General features: G+C 37.4%; 1 protein-coding gene across 1 annotated transcript in view; it reads right to left on the bottom strand.

Moving 5' to 3' along the window:
- SPOCK1 (SPARC (osteonectin), cwcv and kazal like domains proteoglycan 1) overlaps positions 1 to 21,764 on the bottom strand; it is a gene marked incomplete at both ends in the record, with an annotated part of 283,060 nt that overhangs the window by 111,870 nt on the left and 149,426 nt on the right. The window contains one exon of the mRNA XM_084295019.1: positions 6,412 to 6,526. Within this exon, the coding sequence (XP_084151145.1) occupies positions 6,412 to 6,526 (115 nt within the window). The remainder of the gene's footprint in view (positions 1 to 6,411; positions 6,527 to 21,764) is intronic.

Below are 21,764 nucleotides of genomic sequence, written 5' to 3' on the forward strand. Positions count from 1 at the left end.
CCCCTTGTCAGGTGTTGAGCAATTTCCATGGGAGATAGCTGTACGCTCCCTGAACATACTTTAGCATGCCTGCAATTTTCTGTGAAAGGCTGAAAATGCATGGAAACACCAAAATGTATGATGCAAAACATGGAAAATGCTTTGCCCCTTCAGCACTTTTTTGTTTTGAGTCAGGAAACACATTTGAATTCAGCTTCAAAGATGCAATACTTAAAGTCAAGGTAAGTGGATCTCTCTGTATGTAGCCATTCTTTAAAAATGTTGTCTTATATTCTGGGGTCTTACTTTTGCCTCTGAGTTTTGAAATGCACCAAACTCAACAGCTTATTGAGAGCTAAGGAAAGCCAGAATACAGCTGAAAAGGTACACGAAATCTTGTCTGTTAAGAGGAGAGACCACAGACAGCTTCCTCCAGAACACAGTCACCTGAAGGAGTTTTGCACAGGAACTGCTGGCAGCAAGTAAGTCAGTCTCACGATTCAGAACAGAACTAGCTCATATCATCCTGACTGATGACAGCCAGTCCCTCTGCAGACTCTCCCTATGGTCTCTTTAGTTAAAAGCAATTTACCTTAGGCACAGCTGAAACTGAGAAATGGACCACTTGGAGAATGAGACCTACAGTTTACAGATTATCCTGTTCAGTAGAGTAATATCTGCTTTTAAAACTAGCGAATGCTCTGCCAATATTTAAGCATCCTTGGACTGAATCCCGGGCTGTTAAAGATGGAGGCTGTCTAGGAGGAAAAGCTGTTGACCTCAGGGAGTTCACGCTTAAATCATGATTTTCATAATCAAAAATTTAAAAATAACTGTAATAGGGAATAAAGGTTAGTGCCACGCTCCTATGCTGTTGTTTCTTAATATTCAGTGATCCCCCTGAGCACTCGTAGACTGATGGTACATCTTACCACGTGCTCTCTGGCTTATTAAAAGACAACTTAGCCTGCATGAGAAAAACAAACATTCCCAATTTCTATGTGTCTGTTACTTGTCTGCTGCATAAACCAAGACATAAGCCTGCCTTTGTTGTCAGGCAGTCCAGAGGTGAAATATTTTAAAAGGCTTTCAAGTTTTCGCTAAAGACTTGCACACATCACTTGTACACCACTTGCGTGTCACATTATGTGATGTACTTTGCTTTGACCTCAAAGGCCCCAGTCTTTGATTTTCCCAGATTCTCATTTATTTTTCTGGACAAACACCATGAGCTACACTTAAACTGTGCAATGTACCATGAGTGATTAGATATTAGACCTTAGAAAGAATAATAGTCTTTACAGAGTAATGCACTATAGTTTACAAATGACAAAAGAAAAAAACACAAAACTGTTTACTCCATTCTGTTCGTGTCTAGAACTTGCATTCATAGAGGATTAAATTAATTCTCTGAGATTCTGTCAGAGGTACCCTTGGAATAATAAGGCTAAATTTTGGCATTTTCCCCAGTACAATATATTTGTTGAAAAAAAAACAACTAGTGCAATCTGTTGTTTTTTTATGAGCGTGTGTTTAATCAAATATTTCAACGCTCTTTCTTCTGAAGCAAAAATCTATGCCAGTAGATTACAGAAATCAATGTTCAGCATTAAAGGTGGAAAAAACGTCTTGCATGATTTTTTTTTTAAGAGAAAATCAGATTTAGTGAATCCAAACAGTGTGCAGAGAAAAGTAACTATTGTTGCATTGTTACATGGGAAAAAATTCAACATATTTGAAGTGGAGTTTTTTTTTTTTTTTCCTAAAAAAATCAAAAGTTTTATTTTCATTCTGAACTGGGCAGTTTTCTTACATTAATTCTGAAAATGTTAATCAACAAAAGAATACACTTAGTGCTCATAAAAATATCTACAGTAAAAATTACCTCACAACTGCAAGTTCATCCCAGAACTTGCAAAAAACTGTGGGTATATGAAAAATAATTTGGATATTTATGTTTGCTGTGTCCAGTGCATACATTAACAATTTAATCTTCATAATGATTTTATTATAGAGAGGTATTATCCTAAATTATTGTGTGGAGTCCCACATCTCATCATTAAAGTTATGGATTGCTCGTTGTGGAGCCTTGTTACTCTAGGAAGGACTCAGTGTACCAGAACACAGATTTTGGCATGCTGCCTACCCAAGATGGATGTACATACTGCGTTCTGCTGCGGCACCATTGAAAATAACTGCATTTTTCATCAGCTAAGGTATAATAATAATTGAAAGAACAGTATTTTTATGGCAGATTTTCCAAATGTTCTGCATAATTTTGCCTGTCTTGCATCAGCCAGTTTACTACAAAGTGTCAAGGTTTCAACCAAATGGAGGAGAATAATCCCTTAGGGAGCCACATCCCTTCCTTGGCTATTGTAGCATAAACTGAAAGAAAAGTAGGGTTTTATAGAGAAGTTAGAAATAGTCACACACTGCTTTGAAACATTATGAAGTAATAAAATCACACCAGAGAAGCTAGTTGGATAGTCTCCATGGAGAAAAAGAAAAACAAAAAAATGAATAAACTACTGAGTGCTCTTGCCCTATTGTTGTCTGAGTTCTCTATCTTGCTGCTTGTGGTAGCCCTTTTGAGACAATGCCCAGTAAAACACATACAATTAACACTGATAAATATACCAACAAGAAGCTTAACAATATTGTTTTTTAAAGTTCCCTTTGGGATATGTTTTTTTCCTGAATTGTACTTAAAAAACAAATGAACAACAATTACATTCTGAATCAGCATGAAAAAAAAAAAAAAAAAGAAAAAAAAGCAAAAAGCTACAAACACAGCAAGGCTAAATGGGGAACAAAACGATGTTATTAGTAGATCCAAAGCTAATTAATCACCTCCCAGGTTTGATTCTGTTACAACACATCATATGGATTTCTCACGCATTCAGGCTTTGATACACGTTACCACATAAATCATTTAGAATTAAACATCACGAGTTTAGGAACAAACCCTCCCCGCCATCGGTCAGGCAGCTGAAAACGTGGGAGTCAGGCTTTCAGCACAGGCAGACATCACCCCCAGAGGAGCGCCTGGTGTTGTGCCAACACCTCGTTAGCATTTAGCAGCGCTGGCAGAGCATGAAAGCCAGCAAGAGAAACAGAGACAAGCGTGAGTCAGAGAGCAGATCAAACCAACAGAGTCAGGGTTTATAGGCTCTATATTTAGTGCATTTTAAAAGGTAACTGTTCTAATATAGAGACGTTGAGGAATAGCACTGTTTAAAATTCCTGCTTACGTGCATAGCTTTCCTATAAATACCTAAAAGTGCCTTGGTTGTGGTCAAAGATTTTGCTGTAATACTCCCAAGCAGTTTGTGAAAGCAGGGGGGTCGCTGACATTCTTGCAATTATTAATTTCCTTCACTCCTGAATTCTCTTTTGGATACAACTTAAAGCACACAAATGTCACACAGAACAGCTGTGATAAAAAATGCTCGCTTTCTCATATAGGGATGTTTAACTGGACTTGTTTTCAACAGGGTCCTTCCTAATCAGAAATGGAGTATCAACAGCAGGCGTTGTACAGAAAAACAGGGAGATTTGCCTGCTCATTGCAGCTACGTGTAGCTGCCAACAATGACTGCCATGTTGGTCAGACCAAGGCTTTGATGCGTAATTTAGAAGAACAGATGTTTTATCTGGGAATGTGTCCAGATCTTAAAAAAAAAAAAAAGAAAAGAAAAGAAAAAATGAGGAACTTGGTAGTGTCCTCTTTTGTCAGCAGCAGTAGCTTCAAAAGGACTGCAGAAATACTGAGTAAATAGCTGTATTTCTATGTCACAGCAGAGAAGCATGATTACCTTCGTGAGTGACGTACACTGCAGCGATGAACTAATTGGTGATTGCCAGATAAATGGACTGAACAAAACAGTAAACCGTGGACATGTTAATTTGGCCATTATTTTTTCATCAATTCTCTCTGCTCACTCTGTTCTTTCCAAAAAACCCCAAGAGTGACATCCTTCCGTACCATCAGCTATACCAGCAGAACCAGCAGAGACAAATGACGTGAAGGTTTACAGGACCACCAATGTATGAGAAATCTTTGAGAGATATTAACTACTACATTTCATGCAAAACTGAACTAATAAAGACTCTTCCTCATAGATCATGTCCAAATTGAAAGAGGTTTTAATCCACATAAAAGATTTTGTAAGGCTCTACCATTAGTCCAAGGGCTATTAAGCATATAAGAGGATTTCTTCAAATTTATCTTCTACACAGTCTTCAATCGCTGCTCAGTCTTGCCTTTTCTCTTAATATTGTCACCAATTTGTACTGCAAATGCCTTAGAGGACGTGCTGACAAAATGATATTATCTGTCTGGTATGCCTCTCAGACACTTTCTCCCCAGCCCTGAAGGGGCTGCACTTCATGTGTATGAGGAGGAGAGGGAAGGAGGAGGCTGCACAGGAGGGGTCCAGCTGTCCCTGGGGTATGTGGCTTCTTGCTAGCTCCTGGCACCACTTGGGTAGCCCACAATTTAACCTCCATGCTCTGTGAGCTGCTCTGCTGTGGACCCAAACCATGTCCTCTGCCAGCTGGGGGATTAGATGCAGCAGGTCCACCTTTGGCAGCCTCAAAGCCACGGCGCTGTTAGCGAAATATGTGATATTTATACTGCCAGATGTGAGAGAGTGTGAGCTATGCCTTAAAGCCTTACGGGATGGGAGCTGTTGTGGAGTCAGCCTGAGTATGTGTACAATAACAAGTATCCATTTAACTCAATTTTATACACTATTATTGTATTCCTGAAGTGGTTTAAAAAGTGTGCATTCTAGCACAAAGAAAATGAAACAGCAATTGCATTGTGTTGTCACTGGTGATTTCAAAGTTAGCTACACTATGCCTGGAGAAATAGTTTCCTTGTGCTGCAACTATTCAGAGGGCCAGTTAATCAGGTGATGCAAATCGGCGTAGCTCCGTCTGGAAGGCTCAGCAATAACGCAAGATGTTGCTCTCATGATTACTTTTTGCTGAGCCTACATGCTTTGTAAAGCTGCTACAGCAAGTTGATAATGATGCATGAAATGGAAAATCCTTCTGAGCACACCCAAATTCACAGTGGATGCGCAAAGCAATCACAATGGTGCTGTTTTATTTGATGGGTCATACGACACATGCGCCCACTTTAATGTATTCAGGCTTTCACTGCTTTTAAATAGGTGCAACTCCACCTCTTGCAATTTACTCCTGATTAACACAGCCTTAAATATGACTGGAGCCATATATAAAACAGTATTCAGGTCAGGAACTGTAAAAAGCACACAGCGTTGTGGGACCAAAGATGAAAGCCATCAGTGGTGTCACTCCACTGATTCAAATCAGGAGAGAATTTGGCCTGGTCACTTACCTCATTGACATGTCAACCCTTTGAGGCAATGGTAGCTGGATATTTTGAGAAGAACACTTGGGGATGTATGTGCTACTCTCACACACCAGCAGTAGTTCTTTCAGTATTAGAAAACTTGTTGGAAATTGTTGGAAATTGTTTGGAGAATTTTCAAAGTAAGTTTTCTATACTTTTTTTTTTTTTTTCATCTCCATAGTCGCAGTGCTACTCAAAGGTTATCTGAAATAGCTGCAGGCAGTGGAGGAATCATAGAGAGATCACATGAAACACAGCCTGGTTTCTGGAAAAGAGGGATATTCAGCTCCTCCTCTGTAACATTACTCTACCATTTTGATCACTTCTGGGACATCAAATACTGAAAATAGCTCAGAAAGCATTTGGCTCAACACCTATATCTATATATCATGAAGACTACCACACAATGCAGGTGCTTTAAATCTATCCCAACTTGAAAATGTAAGCTACATAATGCCAAAAAATGTCATTACAATGTAAGCATTGCACATAGCCATACCTCTAAACTCCTTCCAGGGTTCATTCCACACTGAAAACTGAAGATTAAATGTACTGCCTCATGCACATTACACCATTAATTTTGTATTATAAATCAAAGGCAATATATATATATATATATATATATATTTTTTTTTTTTTCCCACTGGATTAACTTCCTCAGCCAAGTAGTGGTATGGTAAAATAAGATGTAGTACTGGCACAGGGGAATCAAATCATCCTGAGTTTAGTTTGGCTCAAAGACTTACGGAAGTACAACCTTAGCTGACAATGACACTTAGGGATGTGAATTGTTCCGGGCGAATTTTTGCTTCCCTACTGAACAGGGAAAGACATTGGAAGAAAGTTCCTAAATTATTTACTCAAATGTACTAAAAGCAACAAAACATATTTTTCTTAAAACACAGACACACCAAGCACAGTTGCCCATTACAGCAGTACAGATTTTGTTTGACAGTTGTTGGCAAGATGGAAGGACTTACTGCTTCAGTTTTACTCTGGGTCTTGACTTACGAAGTCACAAAACCCTAAAATAACAGTTTCCTTACCTGTGTACCAGCTGCTTGCGGCTTACACAAATAGCAGTTTCATAGTCGTGAGTGACACACACTTTATGGGGGCTGCACTTCACCTTCAGACATGGGTCTTTGGATGGATCAAGAGCTATAAAAAAAAACAAACATCGAAAAAGAAAGTTAGACATGCATATGAAGTTATCTCATGTCTGACATGACAAGTGGTTGGAATGAATATTCCCATATCTGCATGAATAAATACTTTGCCACTGTGCAGTATGTGCCATTGTTTGCAGACTGCGAGTTAAATAGAGATGTTTAAGAAGAAGGGTAGATGTAGTGCTCAAAGATTCTTATTACTGAACAGTGTTCTAACTTGGCATTCAGATTCATATTAGACATTGTATGTTAGGAAGAAGCGCTGGTGCTCTAGGCACTGGAACAGCCTCTGGAGCAGCCTCTTGGTCCCTACAGAAGCTCACCAGGAGCAGACACAGTTGTTGTCCTGTCTGTATGCAAGCCTAGCTGTTCCTGCCAAGTTTGTACAAACCACTTCCTTAAAGAAGTGGTGATTTGATAATCTTTCAAATGAAAAAAGAGGAGTGATACAGTGCTATGCTGGATACCACTCCAATTAGAGCACTGATCCCACCAGAGAAAATCTCTTATAAATACTTTTCTGCAATCAAGTCCTATTTGAAAGTCTATCTATCTAAAATTATTCTCTAACAAAAGGATGCTTCTAAAGATCAGCAATAAGACATATCTGCCAGGATGAATTACAAATACTCAAAAAATGGTTATGTGAATACTCAGAAGGGAAGTTACAGCCATAAATAGAATTTTTACCTTTGCTTAACAATGATTTTTAAATATATATATATTTTTAAATATAATTTTGCCATAGATTTGAATTTCTGTTCCTCTTTAAGCTGTCCTTAAATCCCCTGTTTTACCTCCCCCCCTCCTCCCCACATAATGGGCCATTTTTAGAATTGGGCAACTCTTAGATTCATTTTTGGGACTGTATAAAGATTTTACTGCAAATTATGGTAACTGAACTTCTCACTTTTACCAAATGAAAAGGGAAACTTTTAAAGGATACTATCTAAAGTACAAGAAGTTTCAGTTTGCTAAGCACCAAATTTCTTTATGTGACAGTAAATGTACTTCCAATAAGCAGGGGATTCTTCTGTTTTTCTTGCAGTTCTGAAGTGTTGCAGCTCTTCTGCGTTGGTTTAAGCAGCCAGAGCTACAAGATCTTACCACGTTAATGCCCATTAAATGTTTATGATGGGCAGTTGTGCATTGGTGGTGCACATGAATTTTTCAACAAAACTCTGCCAGGATGTTTCAATGTCCTACAAGCAATGCCCATGGTATGATAAGATAGGTATGGTCACACTCATCTTAGTTTTGAAGGTCAAGTAAATTTTGGCATAAATAAGAGAGTAAGATTTTCTAAAATTCTAAAATTTTCTCTAATTGAATAATTATATCGATTTCTTGAACTCCTTATGCTTTCAAAGGCAACAAAAATGCATGCACTTCTGAAATATGTATGTTCTAAAAAAGCACCACACAATATATTATTGTTAAAAAAACAACAACAAAACCAACAAAACAAAAAAACTTTGAAATATTTTGCAGTAAAAAATTGCCTGTTCAAAAAGACAAGGATTGTCAAATGGTCAACAGCATGAAGCAGAGGAGTGTGAAAGGATATGGTTAGAAATCCCAGTAGCTATTTCCTTTTAAACCAGGCCTCAAAGACTTTCTACCTCAGTGTCTTGCTTCTGAAACTTGAAAAGAATAACAATATTGGCAATAATAATAAATAAAGCATTTAAGCACTTGTGTGTAGTGTAAATTATTTCATTCATGGTGGAAAAACTCATGAAGATCCTTAAACGGAACAAACTATAGAAGTGCAATTAATTATTTATTACAAACAGACGGTTTAAGACAGTAGAAGGAAGTTTGTTAAATACAAGTAAAACTGTGGGCTTTGTCAGAAGGCAGCAAAAAATCCACAATCTGGATTATTATTTCTTGAGATTGTTTCCAGTATGCGATCTATACGAGCAGAAGAGGTCAAAAAATGAATTTATATGCCTGCAAAGTTGTTCAACATTTTAAATAAGTTTGGAAGGCTGTCCTACTGCTTAGTAGTACAAGCGCTAAGGAGAGAACTTACAAAAAGAAACAATTTCTTAAATATTTCTTAAGTATATCCTTTCCAAGAGACGGCTGGCTGAAATACAGGGAAATATAGTACTTCATGTCTCTCAGTATTAACATTTTCAGAAGTTTTTCATTCTGTGAAAATTCCTGGCTTTTTTATCTCGTCTCCAAAGTGTTACTGTTCATCACTGAGATGCTTCTGCTACTGACATTTGTTTTCTAGCTAACTGTCCTGGTATCCTGAACTCTGAGGTTTCTTCTTGTCTGGAAGAGCACAAGTGAAGAAATGTTTAGAATGGCTAAAGTTTCTGCTTCAATGGTTACTGCAATTTGTAGGAAATTGTACCCTCTTGGTCTGTTAGCTTTATAGGTCAGCTCATTGCACTGCAAAAGGGAAAGGTTTTCGTCTGTACACAGTGACCCAAAACCTATCCCAGGCCATTTATAAAAGATGCAGGTGCAGAATCAGAATTGCTGTCATTCAGAGGCAGAAGATTTGCATTCCTTTTTTAAGCCAAGCGTTTATTACACATAGCAACCTGAGTTTCCTATTAAAACTATAAATCACCTGTGGTTCACTCACAGACATATTAGAATAATTGGAAAACAATAAATATGAAGGACTGCATCAGATCATTAAGATCATTAACAACCTCCACATGGTATGTGGGCAGCTTTTTCCAATACTGAAAGGACTCCAGACACCAGTTGCATCCCAAATCCCTTCCCTTGCTCTTTCTACAAAGGAAGTTTCCACAGAGCGTTTGCCTATGAACTGTGCACACTTCCCTCTCCCCTCCACGTACCCTTCACTAGAGGCTGTGAGTTAGCAATATAAATCAGCATTGGACAAAGACCTAACAACATTGTTTGAGATACTTTTCTATTACGTTTCATGTTTTTATATATTACCACTATAAAAGAAGACTTATGACTTGGAGGGAACTCCTTAGTTCAAACAATGGTAGTACAGGGAGAAACTGCTCTATAAGGTTGTGCTGTTGCTGTGGGTCATGTGTTAATCGCAATAGAGTCAATTTATTTTTCACACATTTGACTTTAAAAGGGTGATAACAAATAAATACTTTCAGTGTGTTACAGCAATGGATGTGCAATCCTGCAGAAACCATACAACTAGTTCACAGCAAGATTTATGAGCTTGATTTTGTTTTTATGACCATTTGTTTGGGGGAAGAGAGTAATTTCAAGCTTAGCTGTTTAGCAGAGCTGAAACAAACTACAGTGGAAAAGAGATGGCATTATGTAAATATTGTGCTTTTTTTCCCCCCGAAATTGCCTGACAATAAGTATTATGATCACTCAATGACAAAAATACTTCTGTATAATGAAATGTCAACAGCAGTTGCGTTTATGCAATCCCCTTTAAACCGTTCTGACTATATGAGAAAAGAAGAACATCTGTTGAGAAAGGTATGATGAACTGGAAAATGGGACCTGCTGTCTTCAATACAGGGAACCTAGTGAATATTTTAAGACAAAAGAGACTGATATTAAAACAAAGTCTCTTACTTAAATGATGCGTTACATTATAGGTGTGTATGCCAATATTATTATGTAGTACTTGATTCCGGCAGTAATCCACAAACAAGCACGGGAAGGGAGGCACAGATCCTGGCTGTACAAGCAGCAGCTAGAGCCTGACAGTGAGAAAGCTGTGAAGGTGAGCTGCTCCGGGCAGGGGAGGAAGGCTGACTCCTCACCCAGCTTCCTTCCCACCCAGCAAAAAGCTCAAATGGCAGTGAGCATCAAACTTCAGATCTAAGAGGCAACATTTCAAACTGGCATCTTGTCTCTGCTTGTAACACGGTGACAGCCAAAGGGAATGTGTGATCAAAGCAGCCAAAAAGTGACTTGCAGGAATTACTACATGCTTCATGAAAATGGTCCTAGAGCAAATGTGTAAGAAACCATGCAGCCAGCTTAAGCATGTATTAATAAAAATCTCTACAACCTTTGCCCTTGTTTTTTTTTTTTTTTTTTGCTAGGAAAACAACATGTTTCCAACATATGATGGCTAACATATGGCTAAAAGCAGTTTTGGTTTTAACATTTCAGCTATTTGAAGTAAACCATAGATTTCCTCCCTGCATTAGAGCTTCTATTCAGCTTTAAAATAGCTGATTTCAGCTTTAAAATAGCTGATTTTTTTTTTTTCTCCTTAATATGAATATGGCCACACATATATTGTCTTAAAGAGCAATCAGGTGAAAGCTGTTCAGTTTCTCTGTTAATATGCTATGGTTTTCAGTGTTATAGAGGTGAACTTCAACCAGCCCTGTGCTGAGTTTACACTGGCAGTGGAACTTAATCCAAGTGCAATGGTTTGCTTTCTATAAGCAAAAAGCTAAGCAAGGCTGTGATGGACTTGCAGACTTTTAGAGCCATTCAGAAGGTTTCTGATGATAACCTTATGAAAATAAATACTTCCTGATTTTACAGGTTGGTAAGTGACTACATTGAGTCAAGACTGTCTTCTTTATTGGAGTTGGTTCTAGTTCTAGTTTAAAAAATGGTATTTAATAATAGATTATGATCCCTCCCTCCCCTCTCTCTCCCTCCCCCCCCCCCCCCATCAATTGCAAGTCATTTCCAATGGTTTTTATTCTGTTTCTGCAAATTTTGGCATAAATCGTTTTGCTTCATTAGAGAGAAAAATGGTGTTAACCCTCCCCCTAGTCTAGGCAAGAACTTGTCTTCGATTAACAGGCTCAGATATGGAAGTCTCTTTCTCTCTTGCATGCTTTCTCTGCTTTCTTTCCATGTAATTACTCAGAGTAATTTGCATACAGAAATCAATTCTACTGAAAATTAATTACCATAGGCCTGAATGTTTCAAACATGTATGTGAATTATTTTCACTAAATGAAATTTCTCTAGGCAGTTAAACAATAACATCTCAAACTGTCAGCATTTATTCCATCTCTGCCTAGTATTTTTGTATAGTTTTGATTTAGAGTACCCTAACATTAGAGTGGCTGAAGATGTTGGTATGGTGGACAAAAACATCTTTTTTTCATTTTTACAGGCACTTTCAAAATCATTTCTTATCCTGACATATAATTTCTTTTGACATTGCTGAGGGCCATGCAGGGCGAAAGATGCTTTAAAGGATTCTACAGATTTCCTTTCCAACACAAAGTTAAGAACCTGAGTAGTACAAATTTCCTTGACAAATATACAGAAATCTGATGCAGTGACAATATGTGAAGAAAAGAAAAAAAAGATAGGACTTTAAGCAAGGAAATACACTTCCATTGGTGGATGTGATTATCTGCCACAACCATCAATGTAGGTATTTGGTTAGCAACTAGTAAAGAGACATGTACAAGACCAAAGCTGATTTTCTAGAGAGTCATAAAAGAGAAGCTCCTACTTTGATTTCTGGCAACGAATAGTTATGATTTATATCTCAGTATACTGCAAATGTATCTCAAATATTTTCCTACTCTGGGACAAGTTTTTAATATTTCACACATTTAGGTATGTTTAGCTAACGTATTTATCTTTTTAATACCTTCTTTGGAATCTGAAACAAACGAATACAGACATACAAATATCCACTGGAGAAAATAAATAAATAAATAAATAAAAAATTTAAAGCCATCTACATATTTGCTCTGTTTTCCAGCCAGCATCCTGTGCACTTTTCACAAACATCTCTCCTGCCTGTAAGGCAGACCTTCAACCAACATGCAAGCACAGACCACGCTCACTGGTTCAATAATAATCTGTCATCGGTGCCATAATGTTTGTCTAAATTCCAAGCACTTTCACTATCTGATAATTTGTGCTCGCATGACTCATAGCTGAGAGCATGTTTCTGCACAAAGTGGTAAGATGAAGGCCAAACAGACCTAAAAAAAGCAGAAACAGAAGGACGTTGGTCATTCATTAATTAATTCCTGGAATCATTAATTCCAGGAAGTAGTGAGGGTACAAAACCAACCCCGTTGTCAGGGACTCATGGGGCTTTGGCATAAGTTTAATGAGAGCAGATCTATGGGTTTTGTCTTGGAGTCCCCAAACCCCTGGGGTGATCCAGTGTCAAGCTTCCTGGGATGGCAGTGGGGAGCTTCAAAAAACTGTTCTAATCTGTAGTTGGTAGAACAGGAGAAAACCTCTGCTTCTGCCTTGCACAGTGGACACAGTTGAAGATTTTTAAAAAAATATGCAAAACTTCAAATCATTAAGAAAAAAAGTGTATTTAAGATAACCTTGAGATTTTTGAATTGACAGTCCTGCAGTAACTCTGAAATGTCAGATATAATTCATTTCACAAACTGACCTAGACCATTTCTGCTTTCAGTTACACTGGAGTAAATCATTTATTCAGAGGGATTTCATTTACTACAAATTATTTTAGTCCAAGGCCAAATGAAAATAGAACAGTTTATACCTTCTTCTGAAAATAATATTTTGAATTATTAATGCATAATTAAAGATACACCTCTCCCATTTCAGATGAATACAAATATTTGGATTTGCTTGAGGAGCTGTATCGTATTTCATGAAAAAGTCCTTTAACAGTTCTGAAAACAGTTGTAATTTATGCTTTAACTGAAGCAATAATATAATATGAAAAAACTACCAAGATTTAATTCAGATAGCTAGTTTCTGAGATACTGAACCTTCTTACAGCTTTGATTAAAAACTATAATGATTTGCAATTCTTTGAACTATGTGAGTAGAAAAAAAAAACAACCCCAAATTTAATTGAAATAAATATCTCTGAATATAGATATAGAACTCTTCTGTGTTATTCTTAGAGAAAAATCTCCTACCAATCAAATTTTATCATTCTTCAGTAGATATTTTATGTCATTAAATCTCATTTGAAAACATGACTAACATATGTTACTTCTTATATATTTTTAGAGGTAGTGCAAAAGTAAAATTATATGATGTTTAGTGCTGATTCCATCAAGAAACGGGAAGAAAATAAGGACCAAATGATTGATTTTATGAATTTTGGTAGGCATAATTACAATTAATTTCTAACACAGGATTATAGAGAGTGAGGCACACAACAGGAATTCTGGAGATGAATTCTCTGAAGGGCTGATGAGGTTGCTGTTGGCTGACACACTGAATGTCAGTGTAGTGCAGGTACAGCAGTTCCCCGCCAGACACCCAGGGTATCTCCACATACATGTATTTAAACATTTAACTAGATAAAAGGATCTGCCGTGGAAAAGAGAAAAACTCTACTTGTTCCACTGAATTCCTTTGGTTATTTGCTAAGACAAGTGAAACAGAATTTGTCCCCAAACATTATCAGCTATTGAGTACAACCTGCAGGAGCTCATTTTGTGTTTATAGGGTGCAGAACAGACAGCATTCCTTCAGACAGGGTACTGTGGAAGAACTGCCAACTTTACTCTTGTTCTGAGCGCATGAGTTCATGTGCCGTGGCTGTCCCAGTCAGTGGTGCAAGAAGGAAAGGACACGCTTGTGTTGTGCTCTTGTTGCTATCATTGCCTTTTTCATGACCTGGGATAAGCGAGTTGGACACTCTGTGTCTCCCTCTCTTTTCCAGCATTTAAAATGGGGATAGTAATACCACCTGTCTTTAAAATCATCCTCAGACTCTTGTAAGGCATCACAGAATATGACTGACTTGTAATGTAATGATATTAAAACAGCTGAATTGTGCAGAGCTAAAAGCTGTTTCATGTTCATTTATGACAGTCTGATGGTCTCCATGGAAACATGGGCAAAGCATCATTTCTACATCAACAGAGGAAGATTTGTTTCCATATTACATTAGTTTTAGTGTGCACTGAGCAAAACAAACACAAAAATAAGAGATTTGACAGATTGATTTCATTATGGAAAAAGCATTTTCAGTCCTATTACATGGAAGTAGTCCCTGTCAACATGATACCACAGTGGAAAACCTTGCAGGATGGGCGGCATTCTGCAGAATTAGGGATCCTGAACTACTGGATTAGGGATGAAAATAGAAAAATCACAGACTTACAAGTTTAGAAGTAAAGAATTTATTGTCAGAAAAAAAAACATCAGAATTAGAAAGTTATAAGGATCTTCTTAATCATGAGACATGAAGCAAGCAAACAAACAAAAAGCCTGCAGAACAAGTACTGTTGCTGCTACTGTGTAATAACCTAGAAATCAGTACCACACAAAATACAGAAGTGTGAATTACCTAGGGGCTGCCTAGCTTCATAGATTGGTGCCTAATGTTATTTTCATTGCTTTTGAGAGGAGTTACCTAAGCAAGAAAAGATCAAGCTCCTCTGTGGATAATCAGTTAGTCATAAAAGTGATATCCAGAAGAGGCTAAGATGGGAAATAAATGAAAGGACAAACACCTATCCTGGATGGTTCTAAAATACAGTCAATATAAATACAGCAAAGAAATTCCTTCACCTAGCATAAGTTTAACAGAAAAAATTTCTGCAAAAATCAGTGAATATCTAATACCATTGCTCACTCTTCAGTGCAAGAGAAAAGCTCTACTGTGAAAGAAAGACAAAAATTCATCAACTACAAAACCATTTATAAAAATTAACCTCACGCTGCTGGAATTGACCAGCAATAGCTGCAATTGTGCCAAAGGCAGAAGTTTTGAGACTGAAAGTTTCTAAACAGTAGGAGATTGGTGACTTTTGTGCACAGAATGAAATGAAAGGGTAAAATAAGCAACTAAGTTATTTAGGAAGGAAAGAAAAAGCACACTGCTTTTAGGGCATAGGGCTGGAAGACAGAAAGTGGTCTCAAGGTAGAGCATTAGAATTGCAATTTAGAAGTATCTTGTGGTAGGACAGCAACCTAAAATATGAAGTTAAAGGACTTCTGCATCCCAGAAGAACAACACATACAGAAGGAAAAAATAAGAAAACACAAACCATTGTGTTGTTTCTACTGTTTTTTCTTTATGTTTCTGAACAACTACACATTGATGAAGACATCATCTGATAAAAAAGGAATGCTATTTCCTTTGCCTAGTACTTACTAAAATAATTTTGAAGAAAGATCCTTTATGAAGAATTAAAGTTTGAGCAGTTGATTGTGGACACTTGAGTAACTGTCTGGAATAACTAAAATGTTGTTTTGTCCTTTTCCCACTGAGAAAGAGCCCAGGTTGCCTCGGGCAATACAACAGCAAATTCTGTAACTTTGCACTCAGCATGGTAGCGAAAATATACTTCTACAACAGAGGAACAACTGTTCATAAGAGACTTGCCTGCTTTCTGGAACATCTAGGCAAGAAATGCCATCAAAAAGAGCAAGCCTCCTGAGTTATGAAGTAATACTGAATTATTCAGGGTTCCCAATGTACATGTTACTTTTTATTAGAACAAAGATAAAACACAGAATTCTAATAAAAAGGAACCATGTATATCAGTAACCGTGAATAATTTGCACATAAAGTAAACTAGGCATTGAGAACTGGGTTTTACTTCTTTACAGGGAATATATATTTCCAGAGTCAATTTGATCTACCTGTAGACCTATCCAGAGGCATTGCCCCAAATTTGAGATAGCATATTATGAAGAGCAAGTGATTTGGGGCTGGGAGAGGACACTAGCAGGAACTATCACTATAATTCTAAATGAATTAATTCCATCTTGATCTGAAAAGGTGTAAATGTTACCAGCAAACACCATCCCCTCCTAGGCTTCACCATTCCCAGTAAATACAGAAAATCCAATAGGATAAGCAGTGGATCTCAGAATGGAAGGAAAACCAAGTAATACCAGATGATTTTCCAGTTTCTACGAAGATCGTTGTTGAAAAATGACAGTGAGAAGATAGCAACAGAGTAACTATGACCTTCATATTCAGGGAAAAAAAAAAAAAAAGAAAAAAGAAAAAAAGAAAACTCAAACAGTTCCATATATATATATATATATATGTGCTGTGATGTTAAGGGAGCTGTGTTTCAGCTCAATTTATCCATCCCACTGCTTCTTCTGATGGATATATTCCTATTTGCTTTTAACCAGCAAATTGAGATTTTAATAAGGGTGCATCACTACAAAGAGGTTTTCTCTGCAGCGAAAAGAGGGCTGAGAAAGCTCTACAGTAAGATGGAATGACAATGAGGGAACATCTCTGCCCCTGTCTGATTCTTCCTCCCTCTCCTGTGGAGTTTGCACTACCCCCAGTGTTACTTGGGCTGACAGTGAATTGGAAGAGGATTTTAGCTTGATTTTATGATGGTCAAACATTAAAATCTGTCCAGAGAAAATCTGTCTATTATGAAGACTGAATTTGTATTTTATAATTTGGGCAAGTTCGGTTTTGTTTTTCCAGATGATTTCTAAATACTTTCCAGGACAGAGTTGCTTCAAGAAAACCTAACCCAGATTTCTCACCCACTGTAAGTCACACCACAGCAGAGTGCAGGCAACCTGAACATGAACAACACAGGAGAGAAAATAAGTGATTCTGCCCATAATGCTTGAGAACCATTATGTTAAACTTGGAAGCATGGAGTTGATGTTTCAGCTCAGGGTATTTAATTCAACTACTTACATAACTGTCCTTTGCTCTTTCATAGAAAATGCACATGCATACAAAAACGTGAAGACATTCAAAAACATAATGAAAGGAAATATCAGTATCTGAATGCGTTACTCCATATGCATGCCTGGTATAAATGAGCTACGAGGATATACCACGAGAACTCTAATTATACAGCAACTGCCTTTGTACTAATGTGCAAGTCCTAATGAGGGAATTCCTTTCCTTCTTCCTCATATAGCATCAATTTCATGCCCTACAGGTTTTTAAATGGGCCACAAGTCTTTACATATATATATATTTATTATTATTATTTTTTTCTCTAAAGCAAGGCTACAATATAAGAGCTGAACAGTCAACAACAGTCAAGATATTTATTAGGCAAAATAGGCTTCTTTAAACATGGAAGAATCTATCTGAGACATGATCATTAGTATGTGTGCAGCCTTCACTATGGGCTCTCAGTATTTGCTAAAGGCGGATGGCTGTGCACTGATGTGAATACACAGAAACAAATTTCTTAAGGGCTTGGCAAACACTTCAAAACGATACGGCATCAAAGTGCCAATACCATTGTTTCAGAAGAAAGATCCTTCTTTCCTTCTGTGAGTAGACTGTCTCAGTAGCTCCTCTATGGCGCTTTGCATCAAGATAATTAATTTAGCTGTTTCTCAGGCTACAGGTTGATTTGAAATTCAGCCACAGGTAATTCGTTAGTGTGTCTAAATTTCACATCACTTAACTATGTTTTCAGGTGGATTTCCGGATCATTTGGTTTTATAATGAAACAGGACAAAGCCGAAAGGCTGGGGCTAGAGTGGCTTTACTGATACTCACTACTTACATTCAGCTGAGAAAGCAAGTGAAGAGGAAGCTTGGCAGGCTTATAACCGCAAATACAGAAGACTGTGCATTTTTACTGGCAGCAGACTGTCATAGTTTTGTAGTGAAAAAAGATGATCATGTAAGTCTCTCTTTTCTGTAAGTAACCTCAAATAAGTTTTCTTCATGCTTAAAATCCCAGAGTGCTGATCCTCTGAAATGCTGTTTACCTACAGCTTACTCTGATGGCATTAACCGGTAGCCTTAAAAATGCCATAGAAATGTCAACATCCTCGAAGAGCCATTACCTGTATGTGAAGAACTAAGTACCAGAGAACTTGCAAATTTAAAAATGGCCATATTCTTACAGATGCTTCTGCTTTAATGAGGAGATACAGAGACCAGCGGAAGCTTTGCTCTCTTTAGGATCAGGATTTCACATTTTCTTTTTAAATAGGATTGCTATGAAGGCAGGAAAACTGGAGGCTTACCTAAACAGCAGCCAGCCTTGGTCACTTGCAGGATTAAGATACTTCCACTTTATTGCTGACATAGTGGTTTTTTTTTTTTTTTTTTTTTTTTTAATCACCAACTAAAAAGAAACCAAAAGAAATACAACAACAGCAGACACAAACATTCTTGAGACCATGGTAAAATTGATTGCTTGACAATATATATTACCACTCTCACTATGTTCTGGAAGAGAAAACGAAAGTAAAACATAAGGGGCAATGTGGGCTCGTGACCCTATCTCTACCTGCTGTTATGTTCCTCTATCTTTGTTGCTCATACTTAAAAGTGCTGTCAGAAAGATACTGGACTAACTAGTATCTTTCTTTCTTACCCATTACAGTAGTTTCCATGTAATGAATAATTCACATCCACTTATTCACTTAAAATGCTGAATGCTGGGACTTGCAACAAGATAATTAGCTAATAAAGAATAGTGAATTTGTTGCATGCTTAGGCTATTTGTTACTCCAAATTAATGTAAAGATGACAATGTGCATTCATATAGAACATATATGCAAGCAATGTAGGAAGAAGAAATCTTCAAAGCACTGCATAACTACCAACATCTAATTAATGCATATAACTTTAAAATGATGTTAAAATTTTCCCAATACTACAATTGTACATGTATATTTGCCACATAATGTGTACCATTATACTGTTGGAAATGATCCCATGTCTTTCTGCAGCTGGCATCAGAGATGGAGAAAACCACAACTGACCACACTGTTTTTCAAAACAGAAGCTTTTGGTCTTATGTAAGAAGAACTGGAAGCTATCTTATTAGATTAGATAACACACTTTAATTAGAGTTATATTATCCATCAACATTTAAAAGCTTCTAGACTCCTTTTACCATTCCTTTGAGATTAAGTGTGCCTATTAGCAACTGTTTTCGGTCATACCTTAAGAACATACAAATGCAGAATACAGGCTCAGATTTAGTGGGAACAGATAGAAAGTCCTAAATGGATTATTGCTGCCCATTAATGATGTCTCAGGCTATGCCCACACTACCATGTCTAGTTGTTTCCTCTCCAGCACCATGATTTTTTCAAATTCAATGTAAAGAAATACTATATGTATATTTTCCGTTGTATTATAAAGGCAAAAATGCAGCCAGTATTTTGGTAACATTTGAAAAAAAAGTAGTTAAGATATGATTTGCACATTGCAGAAAAGGAATAGGGCACGAGGCCATCTGTCTTCCAACTGAAACTGATATAGGCTTTGATAGAGTTACACTGGGGATCTGGCAAGAAATGAAAACGAAAGTGGAATAGTTAACGAAGCAGAATGTGCGTATGCATCAACCAGTGTTGATGTTGACTGTGTTGACTCTGAAACAAAGATCTTGTAGGAGCTACACAAACTCCTGAGGCAAATCTTTAGCAGAGTACACCTTGAGGTGTACCTCAAGGCATGCTTAATGTGATGTGAAGATCAGAAGGCCCCATGCACTGCTAACGGTGTATCATTCAGTTGAAAACAAACAAATGAAAAAAAAAAAAAAAAAAGTTAAAAAATACCAATGAGCAAGTGCCTTTGGGGATGAATGAGAGAGACAGAAGTTCCAAAAGACAAAAGTATCAGAAATTCTTCTGGAGTGTTGCATCTTCTGTGGACCCACCGACCCCAACAGTATCTCTACCACATGCACTACTCGAGAGTTTCAAATGCTAGTGAAGCACTACAGAAATGCTCTGTTTCAACATGCCAGTATGTTTTGATGCTTTAATCACAGAATGTCTACTTGTTGACGTAAAATAATCCTAATCTTCCCAACTAAAGTTTAGCCCAGATCCCATTTGTTAATGCAGCTCACAGCCAGCACTTAACTCATCCCTAGGCTACGCTCTTATCTTTGAAGAAAGACTTGCTCATTTCACTTGAAATGACTCAGAGGATGCCATTAAGTTACTGAAAATCTAGTTCCATAATTTTTCCAGCTGGATTAAGCATGTGTTAAATTTACTTACCAACATGATCTTCTTTTATTATAACCTGACATCTTATCTCATCAGTACTGCCTTGAAGTATTGACCTGGGATATGCTGCTAATGTTTATTTTGGCAGCAGGGGGTGGGAGATGGGTGGAATTTCATTAATTAGCCACCAACCAAATACTCTGCCAAGAGGGAACAGTTATAATTGATACTACATTTCCTAGATGAGCCTGCAAATAGCACAGAGGCAAGAACCAACATCTATAGCTCATTAAGATCTTAACTGTGAGACTGCAGGATAAAAATTAAATTCTGGCCTAACTAAAGACATCATTCCAATGAAATCTATAATCCACAATACCTCTTACAAATCACTTAGAAATCAAATGCCTCATCTGTCCACTATGCAGAAGAAAAAAAAAAATGCTGTCCTTGTTGCTTCCTGACAACTGAATGAATCATTTTGCACTGCATTAGACTACAAGCAGCACACCACCCTGTAACCTGCTTCAGCTGAGGGCTGGTATGCTTTAACTACAAACAGTAACTTCAAATGGACTAAATAAGTATCTTAAGATCATGTGAATATATCCAGAGATTGCAGAGATTGCTGTTGAGCTCATGTGATAGGATTTCGAATGTACCCCAAAATTAGAATTGTATTCTGGTACCTTATCTATAAAATAGGTCTGACAAGTATGCCTTGAATTTAAGTATGCCTTGAATGCAAGCCCTCCAAGCTTGAATTCTGTGGCATTGCACATCCATGTGATCTTGATACAAGTGCAAGTTTCATCTCAGCAACTTCCCTTGCCTGTAGTCCCCTATTTTCAGTCCCCCATCACCTGTCCCATGATGCATGAAATCTGTACATGAAAATACAGCACTGAGCAGCAATTCCAAGATGCCAGGATTTGGCTTTCAAGGTTCTAAACTGTTACATTGATGATACACTTAAAAGATAATAAATACCAAGGACAGTATTTTAGGTGATGATGAACACATAATGAACTTACCCCAAAACTGGGACAAATTTTCTGTGAATCTGATTCAAACTCTTGTTCCAGGTGGCTGGCTGAACACGTGCTTCGGAAAATCTGTTATGTGGAAAGGGAATACCCACAGCTTTTCTCTGCAGGGGCTGCTGATGGTGATGGGAACTGCCATTTCAATAGCACACTTTCAAGCTGAAGCATTTTTTGCAATAACTAGGACAATTTGAAGTGCTTGGTGTTTATTTCACGTAAGGGAGTACAGTCTCCTAATACATTCTGTTCCACATCTCCTTAGAAACTATATAATCCAAAGGGAGAAAATACATAAATGTAAGATTCTCCATTTGGGACTAAAACAATGAAAACATTTAGATCACTTAAACCTGACTCACTCACATTTCCATTTAAATAAAT

This window comes from Netta rufina (assembly GCF_964035555.1).
Source record: "Netta rufina genome assembly, chromosome: 14".
Classification (NCBI taxonomy): domain Eukaryota; kingdom Metazoa; phylum Chordata; class Aves; order Anseriformes; family Anatidae; genus Netta; species Netta rufina.